We start from the raw sequence: 21,334 nt of genomic DNA on the forward strand, positions 1-21,334 counted from the left end.
ACTTTTCCCATACCTTACATTGAGAAATATAAAGATGTTTTTTCTTGAAGACCCACAAAATAAACAAAACTTCTCTGTTACATCAGTGTTTAATGTTGTCTTAAAGGAATAGTCCAACATTTTCAGAAAATACGGCAATTAGGTAACCAGCAGAGAGACTCCAGGAAGCAGACATGTGAAGTCAATTAGTCCAAGTCTAAAGTAAGTCCCAAGTCATTTTTCTTGGGCAAATCAAGTTGAGTCCTTAGTTAAGAAGTTTATAAAGCTTTCTTAATTTCTTCTCAATAATAAAAAATATTCCCTCCCCATCACTTTTAAAAAGTGAAATACTGACAGCGAGACAAAAAATTTAACTGACAAACTAACATAATGTGAAGACAAGTCAGCATCTTTGCCAGGAAGTAACGCCACTGAGCCAAGACCCCATAAAACCACAAACTTGTTGATTTTACACTTTACTTTTTGTACAAGTTCAGAAAGCGAAATACAATGCTGGAAGGCTTTATGTTTTAACAGAGCCAGGCTAGCTTTCACTCCCTGATTTCACTCTTTATGCTAAGCTAAGCTAACCAGCTACTGGCTATAGCTTCATATGTAGCATACAAACGTGAGAGAGAAATCAAATTGTTCTCCCTTAACGAGGCAAAAAATTGAATGGGCACTTTTCCCAAAATGTTGAACTATTCACAGCCATAAAAGAACTTGTACAGTTTTCAATAATTGATGCTACGGAGACATTTTGGTTGCCGCTCAAAAAGTATTAAGGTTTGATACCCAGCCTTACACATGGGATGCATAAATGAAAGCCAGAGTTATCTGTTTGGCAACCAAGAGCCCAAAAAGCTCCTTTCAGCATGTTTGAAGCATCTTGACAAGATTCATCCAGAATTCAAAGAGCCAGAGTTACAGCTGTAACCCTGGTATCCATGAACAGATTCCCCTAAGGATCCCAGCAGAAAGGTGGAGGACGACACCATCATCTTCGTTGAAGTGCAGACTGGATCCAGTGCCGTCTACCAGTGTAATGTCTCCAATGACTACGGTTATCTCCTCTCCAACGCCTTCGTCAATGTGCTCTGTGAGTTCATTACACAAGATCCATTTGCATTAGAATGCTGTTTTCCATGCACATTGATTTCTGGAGAGTAATAACATGGCAATAATTACTGCTGCGTCACTACAGCCGAGCAGCCCAGAGTGCTGACACCAGCCAACAAAGTCTACCAGGTCATCAAAAATCACCGGGCTCTGATGGACTGCGCTTCCTTTGGGTCACCCATCCCTAAAATTCAATGGTGAGTTAATGAACTTCCAACAGAGGAATGTGTTTTATGTGTGTCTTTAAAAGCTCAACTCGTCCGCCTCTCTGTCTCAGGTTCATGCGCAGTCGGTCCAGCACCCTGGCTGGAGACCCGTACATTATTCATGACAATGGGACTTTAGAGATTCCAATAGCTCAAGCCAACAACAGTGGAAAATACACCTGTGTGGCCAGGAACATCCTCGGTATCTCTGAGAATCACATCTACCTGGAGGTCAAAGGTGAGAGAGTTTCTGTAACGAAGATCCTTGTCATGTAAAACAGGGAGTGCATAAAACTAGTGTATAACTCGCATAGTGCTGTTGATGCTGAAAGATTTTGGTAGTTAAAGTAAAAATATCAAACATTTCTGTTTACATTGACTAAGTAAACCAAACCTGCCCAAAAAGGGTCATCTCACAGTGATCTTCTGTGTGAATTATATTTACAATAAATTGTTTTGATTCTTTCATTTTTTTCTCATTTAAACTGAATCGAACCTCTTGTTCCCTCTCCCATCAGAGCCCACCTGGATCCTGAAGCAGCCGGAGTACAAAGTGGTCCAGAGGGGCAGGTCCGCGGTGTTTGAGTGTAAGGTGAAACACGACCCGTCACTCATCCCCACCATGACCTGGCTCAAAGACGACGGAGAGCTGCCTGATGATGAGAGGTCAGAGCTTTTGACTTCTTAGACCGCTAACCCTGTGTTTGCTGTCTCTTTATGGTAGTTTTAATGGGATCTAGCCTGTATCTTATTAGCAGTCTTACCTTTAAAGGTGCATTATGTAACTTTTTTGGGCTCAATTTTGGTTCATAGCTATGCAAACTGTAAAACTGCTGTTCTTTGTATCAAGAGTTTGGTCTTTGTTGTTTTGCTTTTTTATCCAAGTTTTCCCGTTTTAGTGCTGAGCCATCTGTTACGTGCTTTGTTTCCAGACTAATCGTGGACTCTGACAGCCTCACCATCACTGATGTGACGGAGAACGATGCGGGCGTGTACACCTGCATCATGAACACCACTCTGGACCACGACTCAGCCAGCGCTGAGCTCACTGTAGTCGGTAAGTTCAGCTTTGCAGGAGCTCAACTTCACTGACTCATAAAACAAACTCACAAATTATTAAAGGTCTTCCCAGAAAAGTGAGTCCGTCCAGTAACATACAAAGCAGATTGCCTCTCAGCCCTTCAAGGTTAATTGCCGGAGAGTTTACTTAGAAGCGGATTTAGTCAGCTATCGTGGCAGCAGCATGAATATTTGATTGTTACCGTCTTAGCGAGCCAGATAATCTTCTTGTTTTCTTCTGGCCGACTGACCACTAAACTCACGTTTTCACTCCCGCCCTCCTACCTGGCAGAGGCCACGCCGACACCAGCTGTTGTCTCCGGTAAACCTGCAGCACACATGAGCACCCAGATGTGCTCTGCTGACATGGCCTTGTGTTGTTTGTTGGATGTTTCTGTTTAGTGAAGCATGTTGTGGCCTGAAGATTTATTTTTGACCATCATAGAGCATTTTCTATTCTTTATTTTTCATTTGTTTCGTCTTTAAGGTGTTTTTTCATTAGATTTTCTTTTAAATAAATTGTATGTGTTTATGTTTTTGCTCAAACCCTTGAAGTCCGTATGCATTAAATCACTGATGCCGGCCTTAAACCACGCACACTTGAATGCAAAGATCATTTGTAAACAAACACGTCCTCGTTGCACCACTTGGGATCTTTTCAAATGCTCAATTTCCTCATCACTCATTTATTCCAAGCATGCGTTCCTCTTTATCATTACAATTTCTAAACATTAGCCTCTCTGGTGAGCCTGAGACTCTATTTCATGCAGAGTGATTATGGATGATGCTCAGTTGAGCGCCACTTGTTTCATATGCATGATGCGGTCTGCATGTGCATCACAGAGCAAATACCATCCTCAAATTGAAAATGTGAAGAAATAGAGTAATTTAAAGGTGTGCTTGGTTAAACCAACATTTTTTTTAGCTTTTATTGTGATTCTAGTGTCACGAAACAACATGATGTAACCGCATTTCCTCTTTTGTTTTTGCTTCATCTTCTCGTGGCATGAACCGTTCATATTATGTAACTGTAACTGTGTGCTGATGTTCCTGCCTGTGCTGTTTCTCCACCAGAGCAACCTGATCCCCCGACTGACCTCGAGCTGACGGATCAGAAAAAGAGGAGCGTTCAGCTCACTTGGACTCCTGGGGATGAACATAACAGCCCTATTCAGAGTAGGTCTTAAGTGTGTGTGTGTGTGTGGTCAGTGTACCTTGATTTTGGTTTGAATTGGCAAAGAATCTCTCTCTCCTGACTCTCCAAACATGATGAAGGTACAAAACTAAATCTCTGGAGTGTCCTTTTGATTAATTATGTCGTTGGCATTTAGCAAAGTCCCCTAAGCAGCATGTGGGGATATGTGTGAACAAAATCAGAATGATCTACAATAATTGAGTCTCCATAATTACAATCATCCAATCATATAGTCTGCAAGAGTCCATGAAAAAAGAGAAAAATCTCCAAATCTGTCTTCTCAGAGGTGGAGTCCTTACTGCAGTGGTCCTTAAAAAAAATGTTTCTTCCTATTTCACAAGTTGAAGAAAAAGATTCAGGACTTTTTTTATACACACAAAATAATTACTCTAATTACTACTCTCAGATTCTGAGCACACGTGTTAAAATCCCTGAGCAATTTTCCTTTGCAAAGATAATCCAAACACCTGATAGGTATGGCATATCACGATACGGATTAAACAACATAATAATATTAATCATCACACGGGTGTGTGTCACGATGAAAGGCCTGTCTAAAACGTGCATTTGATCGAGGAAAAATATATTTATCAGGCACTGAACTATGGACTTCACATGACTAGGATTTCAGATATGCATTTTTTGATCACAGAATACCCTCAGGAACAGGGAGGGGGGCCAGTAAGTATTTGGTGTGACCACATAATTTATTTGTGCAGTGCAGCACATCTCCTTCACATAGAGTCGATCAGGTTGTTGATTGTGGTCTGGATATTGGCAAGAAGTTGATCCAGAGCGTGCAAAACATGCTCAATGTGAGACACGTCTGAGTGGGATGGATGTGGGATGTTGTCAGCTTCCGGGAGTTGTGTGCAGATCCTCTCAGCATGGGGGCCGTGCATTTTCATGATGCAACAGGAGGTGATGGTGGTGGATAAATGGCACAACAATTGGCCTCAGGGTCTTGTCACATATCTCTGTGCATTCAAAATGCAATCAATAAAATACCCCTGTGTTTGCTGTTTGAACAACAGCTCTGGTAGACTTTTTTCATTCACACACAACTTGCAACATCAGGGGCATTGTTGTTTGGATAAAACTGCTCATTTTAGAGTGGCCTTTTATTGTGAAGAGTCCAAAACGCACCCGTGCACTAATCATGCTGTTCAAGCAGCACCTGTCAGACGGATGGATTATCTTGGTGAAGGAGAAGTGCTTACTAATATGAATTTTAACACATTTCTGCTCAAAATCTGTGGGGAAAAATGTTTTTTAAATGGAAAAGTCTTTAATCTTTTACTTCAACTTAAATAATAAAGTAAAGACATGTGAAAACAAGACACTTTGATAAGAAGTAGGGGCTCAGACACTTAGCAGATAGTATTTAAAACATAAGTGCACCAATTCCCTCTCTGTCTGCCTTTCTTGTCTCTTTCCAGCTATCACTATCAAAAGTAAAGTTGAAATGGCAAAAAAAAAAATAGCATAAAAAAAGTTTATAGTTTCTTCCACAACAGATGGCAATTGCTGGGGTCAACCTAGAAGCTGGTAATAAGTTTTAACAGCGTAGAAAACACCATAACATCCACAGAAAGCTCTTAAACCACTGCTGCAGCATTATACTACTTCACTGTCTCTTAGTAAATGCAGCATGTTGCAAACACTTATCATTTCATGAATACTTGGATAAATCTCCTTGAAGCCTCAAAGCACCGCCAGAAGCAGCATATTCAGACAGCAGCCAAAGAAACTTTCAGGACATTCATTCCAGTTCTGCGAATATACTGTCAGACAGTTTATAAAGGGTTCAGTCTTGTTCAATACTCGTCTTTTTTTGCTGTTTTTACGCAGAATTTCTGATCCAGTATGAGGACAAACTTCACCACCACGGCCACTGGCACAATCTTACCGAGGTGCTGGGAACAAAGACGACAGCTCACCTCAAACTGTCGCCCTACGTCCACTACTCCTTCAGAGTTCTGGCCCTCAACGCTGTCGGTTTCAGCCGGCCCAGTAGCCCCTCCAGAGTGTTCAAGACTGAAGCTGCAGGTACACGCTCAGCTTTGTGATAGTGGAGTTTTTGCTAGGAGATTGATTCTGTAAATTAATTCTGTGCATTCATGTTTCAATAATACATAAATAATCATCAAATCGGCTGATATTTTCTGCATACAAATGATTCTGGTTGTGACCGTTTTGTAAGTAATAACACGATCTTTGTTGAATGCCTTGTTTCAGAAGCAAGTGAAAGGTTTTCCTTGGGATACTGTTTCATTTTTTTGTTAATTTTATATATATTTTTTAGCTCCAGACGAGAACCCGACGGGCGTACACGGATTTGGAAAAGAGCATAATAATCTTGTTATCTCATGGAAGGTAATTAACTTGTTTAAGGCTATCTCCTTCAAACCCTGAAGCATTCAGTGTTGTCCAAAGAGTACCATGAAACATTAAAGTTTCCCTGTATTATGAAGCATAATTTGGTTAATTTGGTTTTATTAGCTTTGGTTTTTGTTCTCACTTTTCTCCTATTTTGTTAACATCCACCACACCATTTATATCATAATCTACAAGCCATGTGTGGAAGTATGAAGTTCAATTTAAAACTTTCTCCTCTGCAGCCCCTGACCAGCCTCCAGTCTAATGGTCCAGGGCTTCACTATAAGTTGATGTGGAGGCAGAAGGCGGTGGACAGTGATTGGACCACAGTGACCGTGGCTAACACCTCCGAGTTTGTTGTGTCTGGAACGCCCACATTTGTTCCATACGAGCTAAAAGTTCAGGCTGTGAACGACCACGGAGCGGGACCCGAGCCTGCTATTGCCCACGGCTACTCAGGAGAAGACTGTGAGTTAGATGCACTCTGGAGACACTTATAAGATATACTATGTAAGAGAATCTGGTGGGGTGCATTTGTAACATTTACTCATTTATTTAGCTGCTGTTGTGTTGTGCTCCTTGTCTCTTGTACAGTGCCAGTAGCAGCTCCAGAAAATGTGCAGGCGGTGGTGAGGAACAGCACTGTGGCCGACATACACTGGGATCCTGTGCCCTCTAAATTAATACGGGGACATCTTAAAGGCTTTAAGGTAAAGAACAAAAGGCCACATGCAGTGTAACACGCACACCACTCCCACCAACATTAATACACACTGAGCCCTTACTGTATACTTTGTCTTGTAGGTGTACTACTGGAAAGAACGCAATCTGCACAAACACAACCCCCATCACTCGGATCAGCAGGTCCTGACCTTCAGTGGGAACCACACCCACGGGATGCTGCCCGGTCTGCACCCCTTCAGCCTCTACTCATTCAATGTCAGAGTTTATAACGGCAAGGGAGAGGGCCCCGCCAGCCTCACCCAGCAGTTTACGACACCTGAAGGAGGTAGGAGAAGGAATATTTTCTTCCTGTCTTTCTTCCTTTCTGTTGTATTATATGAAAACACACATCTGCATTGATATTCCACAACACTGATCCAAAATCTGAGTAGTAAAGACATGATAAAAACAAAAAGGTAGCTGTTCTACCGAAAATCTTCAAAAGTCCTCGACTCAGACACTCTTCCTTTCATTCATTCCATTCCAAGTATGATTTTATAACTTCTGTACTGTAGCTTTACTTTGACAAACTCGTGTAAGGTTTCATGATTGATGTGTTTTCTGCAGTGCCTGGGCCTCCGACTTCCCTGATAGTCACCAACCCAAACCTGGACTCTCTAACCCTCGAGTGGAATCCTCCTCATGTCCGTAATGGACGCATCACCGGCTACACCCTCAAATATCAGCCAGGTGAGTTTTCTTTCTTCTATAAGATAACAACTGAACTTTTACATCTTTGCGTAGTCAGCGTCATCTTCCGTCATGTAGTTTGTAGTTTCGTATGTCCTCCTTTTTCACGTCTTGTACGGTCATCCTCAGATACTTAGATCACAAAACAGTTTATAAAAATGAAGGTTTAACGTAGTCTAAGAGCATTTCAAGCTAGATATTTTGCAACATAAATTAACAAATCAACTTTTGTCACCTTCTATTCCTGAACCCTACACCTCTGTGCTCCAAATGCTTTCACTTCCAACTTTTTCATCCATGACACTCCAACCCCATCTACGCCCCCCCCTCCTCCTCATACTTCTATTCAACTTACTTCACTACTCCCATCCCCATCCCATTATTCTTGTCACCCATCCTCCACCCCTGTAGTCAATAACTCCAATGAGCTGGGCCCAGTGGAGGAGCTGGCCCTGCCCCCCAATGGGACCTCATTCACTTTGCCCAACCTCAAGTACAGCACGCGCTACAAGTTTTATTTGAATGCGAAAACAGTCATGGGAGCAGGCCCAGCTGTTTCTCAGGAAGCTATCACCATCATGGATGAAGGTAAGTCTGCTGATGACTAAAAGTGAATGACCTTAATATTATTCATGTTTCTTCAACTGGGATGCTAGACGACGAATATTTAGGCAGATTAATGTGAATTATTCGTTTAACTCTTTAAGTGAGGGTCCAAACGTGCCATTAATCTACAGATCATATGTTCAGTGTGAAGTCCATGCAAAGTTAAAACACATCACACAACTCAGTACATCATTACCCAAACATGTTTGACTGTCTTGCCATCACAGGGGGTTAAGAAGAAAGACGAATAACATGAAATGTTAATGTTAATGGACATTTTATGGATCTTTATACTGCAAATTGTATTTTTAGTATTTTTAAAAAAGATGATGGTCAACAGTCAATTGATGGCCTGTTTAGGGGAACTAGAATCAACCTCAGACACCATCCTGATGAAGGCAAGACAGCCAAAAAGAAGAGAATAAAGAGTAAAACATGGTGTCCTGGAGAAGAGTTGTGCAATGTGTTTTTTAAATTTTGGTTGGACTCACATTGAAGCTCACACTGGTTGCACCTCGTTGTGTGTTACTGGTTTGTATTGAAAAACATTCCATCAAACACCAGAATGCTGTTTATTGTGAAGCATGATGTTGTGTTTTTGGTGTATTTTCTGTAAAGTGGTGCAGAAAAAAATTAGTCAGTTATTCAGTTAGTTCAGGAATTTGCTGGTTCCAGCTTCTCAGATCTGAAGAAAATACTGCTTTTATGTCTCTTATATGATTATAATTTTGATATTTGGCAGTTTTGGTCAGCTGGTCGGACAAAACAAGAAATTTGAAAATGTCAAATTAAATTATGGGAATTTACTGTATGGTGCACGTTCTTGGTGACATTTTACAGACCAGTAGTTCTCAAAGTGGGGTCCAGGGATCCACAGGGGTCATTAAGGGAGTTTCAGGGCCCCCAAGCAAAAAAGGGAATCATGTATTCAATCCATAAGTAACACAATAACAGAAAGAATTACTATTTTGTAGCAATAGACCGATTATCGAAGCCGATATTCAGCATTTTTCCGGTTATCAGTATCAGTTTTTTTGTCCAATTGCCAATAAAATTATTTAATTTAAAAAAGGTGCTTTGGGCTCCGATGCAGCATCCTTTCTCTGTAGTCACCAGTTTGTGGTCTCACAAAAATATCTGATTGGTTACACATCTCGAGCATCAGTCTGTCAACACTGAATAGTCTGAATCTGCAAAGTGATAATAAAAGTTATCAAATAACTGTAGTGGAGGGAGTATAAAGTAGCAGAAAGTGGAGATACTTATATATAATATTATACCATATATACCATTACCATATATATTGGTTATCTGCCTCCTTGAAAGAGACGCCATAAAAATGTGATCCCTACTATTTTGGTAATGCGTTTCATACACTCTCTGTAATAAAACTTTTAAAAGCCAAATTCTTATCAGCTGGGGGACCCTCGGACCAAATCCTATCTAATGAGAGTCTGTCATCTAATCTAATTTAAATTCAGTTTCTCAGTCCTTGACATGAAAAGACATTAATCATTAATAAAAGTAAATTTCTAGCTTCAGCCCTATTGTCAAGTCAGAACATTCGTAAGTGTTTTGTGTTTGTGAAATGTTCTTCTTGAGTCTATCATGTACAGTTTACAGTATAATGCACTTTATTTTATAGCATTAACCTTTGTTTTTGGTATTTTACATAGCATGATTTACATGAAGTCTTCATCTGTGTCTATGTTTGGTGGAACATGAGTGTGATCCAGTTGCATTGTTACACATAAAGCTTCAGACAGATCATCTCTTACATTACACAGCATGACCACATTGATGTGTAACTGTTACATACAGTGGCGGGGAGGGGGGGGTCATCCCATAGTGACCCCCGTCCTGTTGTTTCTCTGTGTCCTGTCTCTCTCTACAAGCTCTAATATCACAGTTTGGAGTAGATGTGGGCACAGGTACCGGTGGTATCTAGACTGATGCATGTTTTACTGATAGAGTCATAGCTTCAAAACCCACCGCAAGCACGCACTCCTCATCTTTAAGCAATTTCCCCCTCGTCTCTATCAAATTCTGGCTGCCCACAAAAAACGATCGGCCAAGTTCAAAGCTGGGGAAAGTTCAAAGCCACGCAGATAAAGATGCTATGTGACGTGTGCTTCTTTAATGTCATGTGATAAAACTAGATGAGTCTTTTCAAAGCGCTCGGCTGCTTTTTCCTTTTTGGCTGTGCCTTTGGCAACTCTGACCCCTTGTCACTTCTTCCATGGTGGCTGCTGGTGATGCTTTCCGCTGCATGGCAAGAGTTTGCGTGGCATGCCAATGAACTGTGTGCACTGTGTATAATGACTTCAGTGTCTGTGGTGTCTGTGCGTGTGTGTGTGTGTGTGTGTGTATGTCTCGTGTGTGGTGCGGTCTTTACCCCTCTCCGTGTTGTTTGCAGGAAACACCCAAACCTCTCATCCCATTGCACAGTCGCCTTCACTCCGTCCGCCCGACAAGGGTACTGCTGTGATCTTAGTACACTTCATGTCTGATTTGTTATATGATTGTTTGTTGGTATAGTGTCCCGAATTGAAAGTGCTATTTTGTAAGGCTATGAGGATCTAGATTCAGTAATTGATTGCCAGTGAATGGATCGTCCTTCGACTAACAGGCCGATCTTGATGGTTGTCTTTTCTCTTGTGTGCTCAGCGCTGCCTGCGAGTCCTTTTGTGAACGTTAACTCCTCGGTTCGAGAGGACGGGGCCCTGATCAGTTGGGAGTACTGGGGGCCGGAGAATAACATTTATGTAGAATACAAAAACCAAGACAGTAAGCGGAGCAACACACATTTATTTCTGTCAGTTCCACACGTAGGTGGCAAGAGACTCCTACTTCATTATTGGCTTGTGCAGGTGAATAGAAATTTTGGCACGTCACGATGAGGCTGGCTCCTGCCAACGAGGGCCCAGATGTGATAAACAAAGCAGCGTGTGATTGGATTGCCAATTACCCAGTCCTTTTATTGACTGGAGTTGCGCGCGTTTCCCGTGACAATCACGCTGGAACTTGTGCAGACAAACATTATAAAACGCAGCACAAACATTCTTGTTATGCCAATTGATTCCGACTGAAGTGCTCTCCGTTATTTTTATCCACCTGCAGTGAGGATGAACAACACACACTGTGCTGTTGCAGTATGGCTCTCTCACACCTACTGTTCAATGGGATCAATTAGGGAAAATCATAATCATAGATCCCAGTAATTTAGAAAATGTAGACATCAAAAAGCATAATCTTGTGATCATCAATCAAACACATTTCATGTCTAGCTCATCACAGCATGTATAAGATATGGCTTAAGAAAACAAATGCAAATAGACCAAACAAAAGCAAACGAAAGAAAGACTTTTATCAACTTGACAACACATGAGCAGCATTTAAACACAAGAATCTACTCACTCTGCAAGGCTGCATTTTTCATTAATAAATCCATTGTACTCAGGTACTGTGGTGCGCTGAGCTACACATTATCGTGCTAACTTGCCTACAATGACAATGCTCAACATGTTCAACACTAAACACAGACAACATGTAAGGCTAATGAGAATAACACTAATTGTGCAGGTATTTCTCTCCTCATGGTGCTGTTAAAAATTAGCCATCACTTGTCCTGGGAGCTTGAGACGGACCAACCGACACCCTAACATCCACGAGCTGCTAGCATGGCTAAAAATGCTGCAAAGTGTGAGAGCTCAAGCGAATACAGAAAACACCTTCACAAACTGAAAAACTGAAAGTTGCAGAGAAAATACATTTCCGTCCTTTCCAACTTGCAGCGTTTCTGCATGTGGAGATGTTTCTGTATTTGGTTGTATTTTCTCATATTACAGCATTTTTTGTTCTCTAAATGCTGCACATGTGTTATCAAGTTGCTGAAAGTCTTCCCTCCATTTTTGGTTTGTGTATTCTTAAGCTGCAGTGTGTTAAACTTTCGAGGCCACAGTAATAATTCATTCATAGACTAAATAGTTTTTTCAGATCTCGGTAATCCCATGAATATTAACTATTTAAACCTTATAATTGAGAACATTGCCTGCAGTTTAATCTAATGCCAGTAGATGCTTTTTCCTAAATAATTAGTTCCTATGATGTCATGATCTGCATGACCCATTTGAAGTTGTGTTTGCTCCCTCAAACGTCCTTCTCTTCGTGAACGTCCCTCCTGCAGGTGAAGCTGAAGAGGAGTGGCAGAAAGAGCTTGTGAACGGCTCTCAGAACTTTATGCTGAAGAGCTTAAAGGGGGGCATCTCCTATAGGGTGCGTTTGGTGGCCAAAGGTCACCACGACCAGCCGCCCCACCTCTCTAAGGAGCTAGTGGTCACGGTCCCAGGTGAGGCAGTTCCTGTGTGGTCGCCTCCACCAAGGCTTGGTCTGGCCTGTGTAGTGTGTAGAATGTGTAGTAGTTTGTGACGTTGTGTAATTATAATCCAGTCAAGCATGGGTTTAACAGATGTGTTGTGGTCGCTCTGTATGCCAGGCATGCACTGTAGTGATTTAGAGACCGTGTGTAGCAACGTGCATGATTGTGTGGTTGAATTTCAGCGTGATTAAAATCAGTCCTGTCGATTGGGTAATTAGAAAAAGTGGATATCATTCTCATATAGACGTTTAATATACGTTTAGTGGTGTAATATCCAACCTAATATCACCCACAGTAAACCTGCGTCTACAGTGTGTGTGTTTGTGTGTGTCTGTATGTGTGTGTGTGTGCACTTCTGAAAGAAAGACTGATCTCCAATATTGTGTACTAATGTGGTTTCAGTAACGTGTCCATGTTAAGTCACCATTAGCTTAATCTAGGACATTTCTAACTCGTCTAACATTATATTTGGCTGTAACAATATGCAATCATGATCCACTCATGAGCTGAGATCTCTAACACGTACATTCCAAGAGAATGACTTGCTACATGTTTGTTTTAGCGCATTGTTATGGGTCATTCTTTCGATCTTCTCTTCCCACTGGGGAAAAGGGCATCCAGTCGTAAATGTTAAGTCTTCCTCTCCTCCTCTGGCCAGCTGTGGCGAGCAGACAGGTGGACATCGCCACTCAGGGATGGTTCATCGGCCTCATGTGTGCCATCGCTCTGCTCATCCTGATCCTCCTCATTATCTGCTTCATCCAGAGGAATAAGGGAGGGAAATACCCCGGTGAGTGGAGGCACACAATCTCATCTATGAACCCACACTTTAATGTTTTATTTGCTAACATACAGTCATGTTTAATTTGATTTTAATGATTAGTTTCTATAGCAGTGTATGACCACAATGAAATACAAATCTGCAAATATCGTGTTATATTCTTTTTACACCATTAAATATATTTCATGTTGAAGTGACATATATTTCTCTCAGCTGCATACATATCTACCAAGAATTGCTACATCACAGTTGCTGACTTACAGGATTTTATTAAAACAAGAAAACTTTTCTCATTAAAACAAAACATGGTTGTTTCTTCTTACTATACTACGTACTATACTACTATGATAGTATTAAAAACACAGTAACAAGACAATACATATTCACTATACAACAACAATGACAACAACATGAGATTAAGTGTTGATGTTTGTGGCGATGATTTCATCTTGAATTTAAAATTAGCGATGCTGCAGAACTCTCTTATATAACTTGGTACTGAGTTCTGAAACCTAATATAATAAAATATAACACTAAATGGTTTTGTAATATGAAAACTATCTTGTTATAACATGGAAATATTATTATAACAGCTTTTAGTCTAATTAAATAATAATTAGCAAAGTTTTATAGACTATTCCAAACAATCTGAAATATTGCACATACATCTTGTCTCATGTAGCTGATGGTGCTAAATTGCATCTTCTTTTCTCACTAGTCAAAGAGAAGGAGGACGCACACACAGATCCAGAGTTTCAGCCCATGAAAGACGATGACTGTACTTTTGGGGAATACAGGTGAGAGAAAGTGCTCCGGCCTCTGGAGCCCCCAGAGCCCATTTTTACCCATCAACCCCTGCCCCGCCCCTTGCTTTCTGCCCATATCTGCTCTCTCTGGCTGGGCTGGAGCTCTGCACTCCCCCCCTCCTTCTCAACCCTTACAGCTGACCAATAACTGACCCAGGATCACCAATAATGGAAACAAGAAGAAGAAGGAGAAGAAGAAGAAGAAGAAGTGCCCCTCATCTGAACTTCTACCATCCTGAAGCACAAGATTTTTGTTCTTGGTCCTTGGGACGTCCCGGATGCTACTTGTGTTGGACTTTCTTGTGTGTGTGTGTGTGCTTGATATGACATTGTGGTGTCATTTGAGAAGCAGGATTCTTCAGGTTCAAGGGATTTATGGGTTTGGGTGTTAATTTAAAACTTTAAGACCGTCAGGAAAAAAAAAATAAGCTAGATTCATTTGCAACACATCCCAAACTGACCCAAAGCATCAAATCCCATTACAACTAATAAGCTACTCATATACATCCTGTATACAGTATACATAGTATTAACACTTTGCCTCGTGGTATTGCTACTTACATACATAACTCTCACAGGATTATCCAGCTATGCTTGTTAGCATCCTCTTTCTAGGCTGCTTCTCCAATCGCACGCAGAATAAAGAAAAATGAAGCACTTTACTTCTGTATAGCTAGCATTTTTGAATTGTTTTTTATAAGTCAATTTATAAGATGGTCTTGCTTTTATATTTTATATTCCTTTTTTGTATTATGTATACATAAATCTGTTCTATGGATTTTATGCTGTGATAAATACATATCGATATATATAGATATAATATGTGATATGCATGGTGTCAAGATCTGATCTATGAAAAATTGCTCTAGGCAATAATATGTCAAATGGAATTATTGTTCATATATAGATATACAGTATATAGATGCATATGGATCTTATATGATATATGAGTATCAGCATGTTTGAGGGAAGCAATCATCACTGAGTGTACAAGAGCTGGTTAATGCTGTGTATGACAGGCCAGTAGCCATTCTTTAATAGTAATAATTCTTAAAGGAGTCTGGTGATATTCTGTGTTTTTATTATTGTCAACAAATTCTTTAAATAGACCTAAACCATTGACTTCTCCAGCATGTTTTGGCTCTGCTTCAAGCCCACATGCCTTCTGAAGACTTGAATCTGTAAAGGCATAATATGCAGGGTTTTCCTAAAATAAAATGACAAAAAACAATATATAGACTCACACAAAAGTAAGTCCTTCTAGATCATAATTTATGATCTACTGGTAGTGAATGACAGTGTCTGTATCTGCAGAGACCCAACTCTCCTGTATTTTTTATTTTATTCTCTTAGTTCTTTGGTTTCCAGGCGTCAACCTTTTAGCAATGGTGTGCAGCCCCTGGTCATAAACAGTAAAAGGTCGGGACTCTGTCAAAACATCCCTAGTAGGTCCCCTACGTTTCTCTCCTCTACTCTCAGTCTGTCACAAAGAGCTGCGGGTCTGTGTGTCTTTTAAACTGAGGGCAGGGCTGAGCTACACACACACACACAGGCAGAGCAGAGAGGCAAACTTTAAGGTGTTGGTGTGTTATTTGTACTTTTGAATGTAAACGCTGTGAAACAATCTCTCTGATTCACTTCTTCACTTACTTGTTTTCAGTAAATGCTGCCCCCTCTCTTCATCCACTATATATACATATATAGTGGGTCCACTACTGTATAGTGGATGAAGGAGGGGCCAACTTTGAATAGTGTGTTTACAAACAGCAATCTGAAAATATGCCTTTAAAATGTACTATGGCACAGAGGAATACTCTTTGACAGGCCTTTGATGCACTTGTTTTTATGATTAATTAATTGTTTTGGTCTTTCATGGGGTTTGTTGACAACAAGAAAAAATGTAAAGTATCACTTATCCTTTAAAACCCATGTAGTTTGTGTAAAATGAGAGACCTATTTACACCGCAAGGGAATCTCTACAATGGACATCGACTTCAAAGAACAACAGTAGACAATAAATCACAAGGCAAAGTGTATAAATATTATAGTGCCTTTGTGAGAGTTTCCTTTACATCCATGCTGTTTCATTAAGCTCAGCTGGAACCTTACAGTATGTCAATAAAGGCATAACGTAACTCAACCAAGCTGTTCTTGTTTGACTGCAGGAGAGCATACTGTAAGTTCATGCTATACATGTACATGGCATATGTGCCTGTTAAACTGCCACACTTAAAAAAACAAATTCTTCTCAAGTGTGTGCGTAGTGCAATCATCCCTAGGAGTGACTGTTGTGTTGTGTGGGATCTCAGCTGGATCTCCTCATCTGATCGCAGGGGTGTAGGTCTCAGGAAAGGTAAGGGCGACGGTGGTGTGTGTGGGAGAGGGGGTTTGAGGGGTCATCGCTCAGGAAATCTAGCATGTGAGGAGGCTCAGTGGATAGTCGGGTCACTGTGGAGAAAAACGCTGGCTGTGTAAGCATCCCAGGCTCTCATCAAGTTTAACATGTGGTCATAAAGCCTTCATCATGTACGCTGCATAAACAAGTCTTAAATTTATCAGTCTATGGCTCTACTGTACTAGTTTTGTCCCTAAAAACGATCTGCATACTGATTAATATCTGTTCTACTTAAGTTTAAAAATATCTCAGCATTATGATGGCTTTGTGATCTTATCTCATTGATGTTCAACTCATGTATGTGGAATGTTTTCGACTATCTGATATCCAAAGAAAACTTTCTTTGCAGATTTTTCATGCATTTTGCCGATTTGTGATTATTATCATGCTTGCTTTGGGGGATGTTTGGCTGAGACCTTGCTTTTCAAGTTTTATTCACATCATTGCCTTGGATTTTCTGTTTTTCATCACGACCTCTGTCTCGGGGGGGGAAATGCTTTTGTCAGACAACACATTTACCACTTCATCTTTGGTTTCAGGGGGAATTTGAACAGGGTATGATTGCTTGAGCTTTATTCCCCTGTTGCCTGATGGAAACCAACTAATCATTCATAGCTGCCGTTTTTTAGACATGGAGCAAACTAAATTCAAATTTGCTTCTTTTGAAGTGGGCAGGAATGTTCACTGTTGCATATTAATGAAAGCTCATGACTTTACATTATTTTTAAAGTAAAGACTAAAAAAAAAACAACGTATCAATGCTCCATCTAAAAAAAGTGATCACTAATCTCCTTGTTGCATCTGTCACATCATCTCACCTGTAACACCTGCATGTTATTTTCTCCTTCAGTGACAATGAGGACCATAAACCGTTAAAAGGGAGCCGCACGCCATCTAATGGGACAGTTAAGAGAGACGACAGTGACGACAGTTTAGTTGACTACGGGGAAGGAGGAGACGGACAGTTCAACGAGGATGGCTCGTTTATCGGCCAGTATAGTGGAAAGAGTGCCAGCAGGGACACTGCTGAGGGCCACGAGAGCTCGGAGGCCCCATCCCCTATTAATGCCATGAACTCCTTGAACTCATTTGTGTAGCCTAGCAGACCAGCATGAGGTGGTGCACTGACTGCTCTATCCCCCACAACTCTCCAACACCGCATGGCTTTATGATCACATCTCCATCCCCAGCACCGCACATGACACATGAAAAAATACATCAAAGACATTTAAAATCTTCATGGAGAGGCTTTGAAACTTTTGCTCATCACACTTTATCCCACGCAGCATTTAGGAAGGAAGTAGCTCAACCTGACATTTGATTTTAACAGTGCATGAAATACCTGATATGACCTAAATCCATATATTAATTAACACTGATATTAACAAGTGTTGCATTCTTACCACAAATCTCTTATGGACTATGCAGTGCTCATCTGAACTATATTTGTTTTTGTTATTGGTTATTATATTATCTACTATGTTCAAATAGTAATCCGTGTCTACAGTAAACGACTATTATTCAGTGTATTTTTTTCCAACACAAGCTTGTACAGGAATCTGTATTTAATAATGTAATTCCTTCATGTAATTCCATCATGCATTTACAGTGCACAAGGCAGATCATGTACAGTGTATATATAAAGTGAACTATCTGTAAACTGAATATTGGGAGCAGTGCACACCGCATGCATTGACACATCCTCATCTGTCACCACTCTGTTGTGAATGATCCAACTGCCCATATGACGGAGGGAGCTGAAGTGCTGCATGGCATGTCACGTGACCTCACAACCTTTGCCCTGCATGTAACCTCCTTTAATCGAGTTTGAGCTGAAGGACGGTGGGGGGGACGCTGAGGGTGAGACAGCTCGCCTCGGCCCCCGCAGTTCTCCTTCAATAGGTATAGTGCCTTTTCTCCAAAACAACGATTCAATTGTGAAGTCTCTTTCCACAGCTCAGTGACTGGAACAGAGAGAGTAGTAGGACTGCAGAAGTCACATCCAAGGATGGATAAGATAAGCTTAAGAAGAGGACTCTGTGGATGTGAGGAATTATTCATATACTCTTGTCATCTCTTTTTAAAGACACCTCCCAACGCCTTGAGACACGGGACTGGCTTTGATTCCTCCAACGAGCTAAACGCACCCACGTAAAACATCGTTAAAACCGTGTGTGGTGCGCTTCTCAAAGTCTGCAGTCATTATGTACAGTACCCGATTGTATATCTGCAGTGTATGAATGTATGGATATCTGTGAGTGTGTAGGCGTGTGTGTGCATTATTCAATTCCTATTAGGCGAAAAATCGTTCACTTGTACTAACTACACTTGAGGGCCTTTGGATGGGATCAAGATTTCTTTTCTCTTAACTTGCATCAAGTTTTTTTTTTTTTTTAAAGACGTGTAGAATATTTGTTGAATTTGTAAATACCTTCATTGATTGTACAGGGACAAGCAGCTTATAAGGCAGCCTAAGAGGCAATATTGTGCATGATATGGTTTAACCTGTTGATAGGACTGTATTAAATATAGAGTACTTGTAGAGAATATATATATATATTCTTTTTTTTTCTTGCTGTGCACAGTGTACATTGTACTGTAACTAACTGGACAGAAAATTGCATATAAATTTGAATTCAGATTGTTTTCTGATTTGCTTGTCAGCGAGTTACATAACTTTTGAATTGTACAAGAACATGTAGGATATAGCGACAACATTAATTGATGCACAGAATTATATTATTCTGATTTGTATTGGTTCTACGCAGTCCCAATATACTGCCAAAATGATGCTTTTTTCTGACAGTATTGCAAATGGTTTTGTATTTAAGATACAGATTTGTACTAACAGATACTTTCTTTGTCTCTATTTAAGTTTCTCCTTTTAGTGCAAGTATGAAGTTCAAGCTACTGGAAATATAATGAATGAATAAATAATTATCTGCTTTAATTGCCGTTGTGAGACTCTTCACTCAAAATGTCATCGCCTTCTCTGGAAATAACTGATGCTTTTAGTGATGTTGGATTCAGTGAGTCATAAAAAATCCCTGTTATTCAGTCCGTGCACCCCGAGGGCAATATAGTGCAACCATTAATTATTCATTCCAGAACAAAACATGACACCACATCATAATAATATCCAATACCGCAAACATAGAAATTAGAATTAAATAACAACTTTACAGCACAAGAAATGCCGTGTATATGAACGTTTGTGACGCACATTTGCGTGCTACATTACAGATGAAAGTTCTGCCTTTGCAATCCTACTTAAGTAAATGCACATGACGACAACGTATCAGCTAAATGTACTCTCAACACTGATTCTTGCGTAGTGCCCCCTGTGACTGACATAATGTTATACACAGTATTGCAGTGTTGCTAATAAGGTTGCATCAGCAACTCTTCACTGTTGTAGCTGGTTGTAGATGAGTCCAGTGGCTCCCAACCAGGGATCAGGGCCCCTCCAAAGGGTCACAAGATTAATCTTTTTTTTTATTACTATTTTTTTTTTGACCGTTTTATGGCTTTACTAGGAAGGACGGCTTGGAGAGAAATGGGATGAGAGTGAGTGGGGGGCTGACATGCAGCAGAGGCCACAGGTTGGATTCGAACCTTGGGCTGCATCATAAGATTAATCTGAGAGTAATGCAGGAAAACAAATTCCTGCTACACAATTTTTTTAGATCTTTCTGGAATATTCTCTGGGATATAATCTCATCTTTTTGTGAAACAGTGGAGAGTTTTACATCTTTTTGACTCAAAGACTTACTGAAATTAAACCATCTGAGAAATTTAAAGAACTCCACACAACTGTGATTGACAGATTGTTTTTTGTAGAAAAAAAGAATAATTACCACATATAAAGCCTTAAAATTACATCCATTCCTTCTCCCACATTAAAAATCCCAATGACAGCTTGACAGTTGTCTCCTACTTCACTGTAAAGTCCATTCTCAGTATATGTGCATTGGAGGCTTTATGTTTCTACATTACACTTGTTAACACTGATTATTGAACCAAGATTGGCTTTGAAACTGTTTGTGATGTCACGAATCATGAAAATAGCAATTTAAGTGATAAATGTGAAAAACAGACATCCTGTGCAGATATATATAGTTCTAACATTCAACATTCAACACATTTTTGACTAGAGGGGGGCTTTAAAGGGGAAATCTCTCTTTGGTGCTGCTAAAAACAATAAAACGTGATGAGGAGCATCAACTTCACATTGATTTTTTTGTGTATGAACACAAACAAAAAATAGGATATTTAGTGAAGCATTGTTTTTTTAGACATTTACTGACGTTTTCTCTGACGTAAAATCTTTAATCTGTAAAGTAACTAGTTACTTGTCAAATAAATGTAGCAGAGTAAAGAAAAGTCAGTTTCTCTTGCTGAATTGTGGCCAACGGAATGGAAATACTGAAGTAATTGCACTTGGTTTCTTTCCACCACTGCGTGTGTGTGTGTGTGTGTGTGTGTGTGTGTGTGTGTGTGTGTTGGCATTGAACCAATACCATCTCCTGCTGCACATGCTCATGATCTATTCAAAGCTTCATGGATCCGAGGAAAACGATGCCAAACACCAGATGTAAGACCTCCAAAACTTCATTGCAGGAGAAGCTAAGACCACACGAATGCACGTACATCCTCAGATACGCGCTGAGCGTTAACACCACCCTGTACAGTGAGCAAAAAGACTGGGCGCTGTGTGTAAATATGGATGCCTACACCTGCCTCCGTCTCCTCGGTGTGGAGCAGCTATAGAAAGGCCTTATGGAACACGACAGTTGGGCTCCATCTTTTTGGCTCTCACTTGTGGCACTTCCACTTCCATTACAGTCATATTGTCAGGGTAATAGCGAGAGAGCAGCCCGCCATCTGGTGCATTATCACACAGCAATGGTGTCAGGAAGCGGGGAAGTCTGCTATCTAGTGTCTTGGAATTACTTTCTCTCCCTCTGGCAAGGACTCTTTGCCTTCTGCTCACTCAGGTACGCTAATTCCTTTCTCTT

At 40.4% G+C, this 21,334-nt stretch overlaps 1 protein-coding gene across 11 annotated transcripts in view; it reads left to right on the top strand.

Annotated features, from left to right (window-relative positions):
* Positions 1 to 19,266, top strand: part of LOC311263376 (neuronal cell adhesion molecule-like) — an 83,989-nt gene extending 64,723 nt beyond the window's left edge. For 4 of the 11 annotated variants that reach the window (XM_084363386.1, XM_084363392.1, XM_084363389.1 and 1 more), the window contains 21 exons: positions 935 to 1,078; positions 1,184 to 1,295; positions 1,376 to 1,542; positions 1,823 to 1,970; positions 2,237 to 2,361; positions 2,656 to 2,685; positions 3,438 to 3,539; positions 5,410 to 5,607; positions 5,864 to 5,934; positions 6,180 to 6,405; positions 6,532 to 6,647; positions 6,742 to 6,946; positions 7,228 to 7,350; positions 7,762 to 7,938; positions 9,852 to 9,887; positions 10,373 to 10,432; positions 10,624 to 10,743; positions 12,143 to 12,304; positions 12,993 to 13,124; positions 13,834 to 13,912; positions 17,167 to 19,266. In XM_084363386.1, the coding sequence (XP_084219512.1) occupies positions 935 to 1,078; positions 1,184 to 1,295; positions 1,376 to 1,542; positions 1,823 to 1,970; positions 2,237 to 2,361; positions 2,656 to 2,685; positions 3,438 to 3,539; positions 5,410 to 5,607; positions 5,864 to 5,934; positions 6,180 to 6,405; positions 6,532 to 6,647; positions 6,742 to 6,946; positions 7,228 to 7,350; positions 7,762 to 7,938; positions 9,852 to 9,887; positions 10,373 to 10,432; positions 10,624 to 10,743; positions 12,143 to 12,304; positions 12,993 to 13,124; positions 13,834 to 13,912; positions 17,167 to 17,413 (2,780 nt within the window). In that variant the 3' untranslated portion in view covers positions 17,414 to 19,266. The remainder of the gene's footprint in view (positions 1 to 934; positions 1,079 to 1,183; positions 1,296 to 1,375; positions 1,543 to 1,822; positions 1,971 to 2,236; positions 2,362 to 2,655; positions 2,686 to 3,437; positions 3,540 to 5,409; positions 5,608 to 5,863; positions 5,935 to 6,179; positions 6,406 to 6,531; positions 6,648 to 6,741; positions 6,947 to 7,227; positions 7,351 to 7,761; positions 7,939 to 9,851; positions 9,888 to 10,372; positions 10,433 to 10,623; positions 10,744 to 12,142; positions 12,305 to 12,992; positions 13,125 to 13,833; positions 13,913 to 17,166) is intronic. The other 7 variants (XM_084363393.1, XM_084363391.1, XM_084363390.1 and 4 more) reach the window with 7 other exon arrangements.
* The last annotated feature ends 2,068 nt before the right edge of the window (positions 19,267 to 21,334 follow it).

The sequence above is a fragment of the Pagrus pagrus genome (assembly GCF_965226575.1).
Source record: "Pagrus pagrus genome assembly, chromosome: 10".
NCBI classification, from domain to species: Eukaryota; Metazoa; Chordata; class Actinopteri; order Spariformes; family Sparidae; genus Pagrus; species Pagrus pagrus.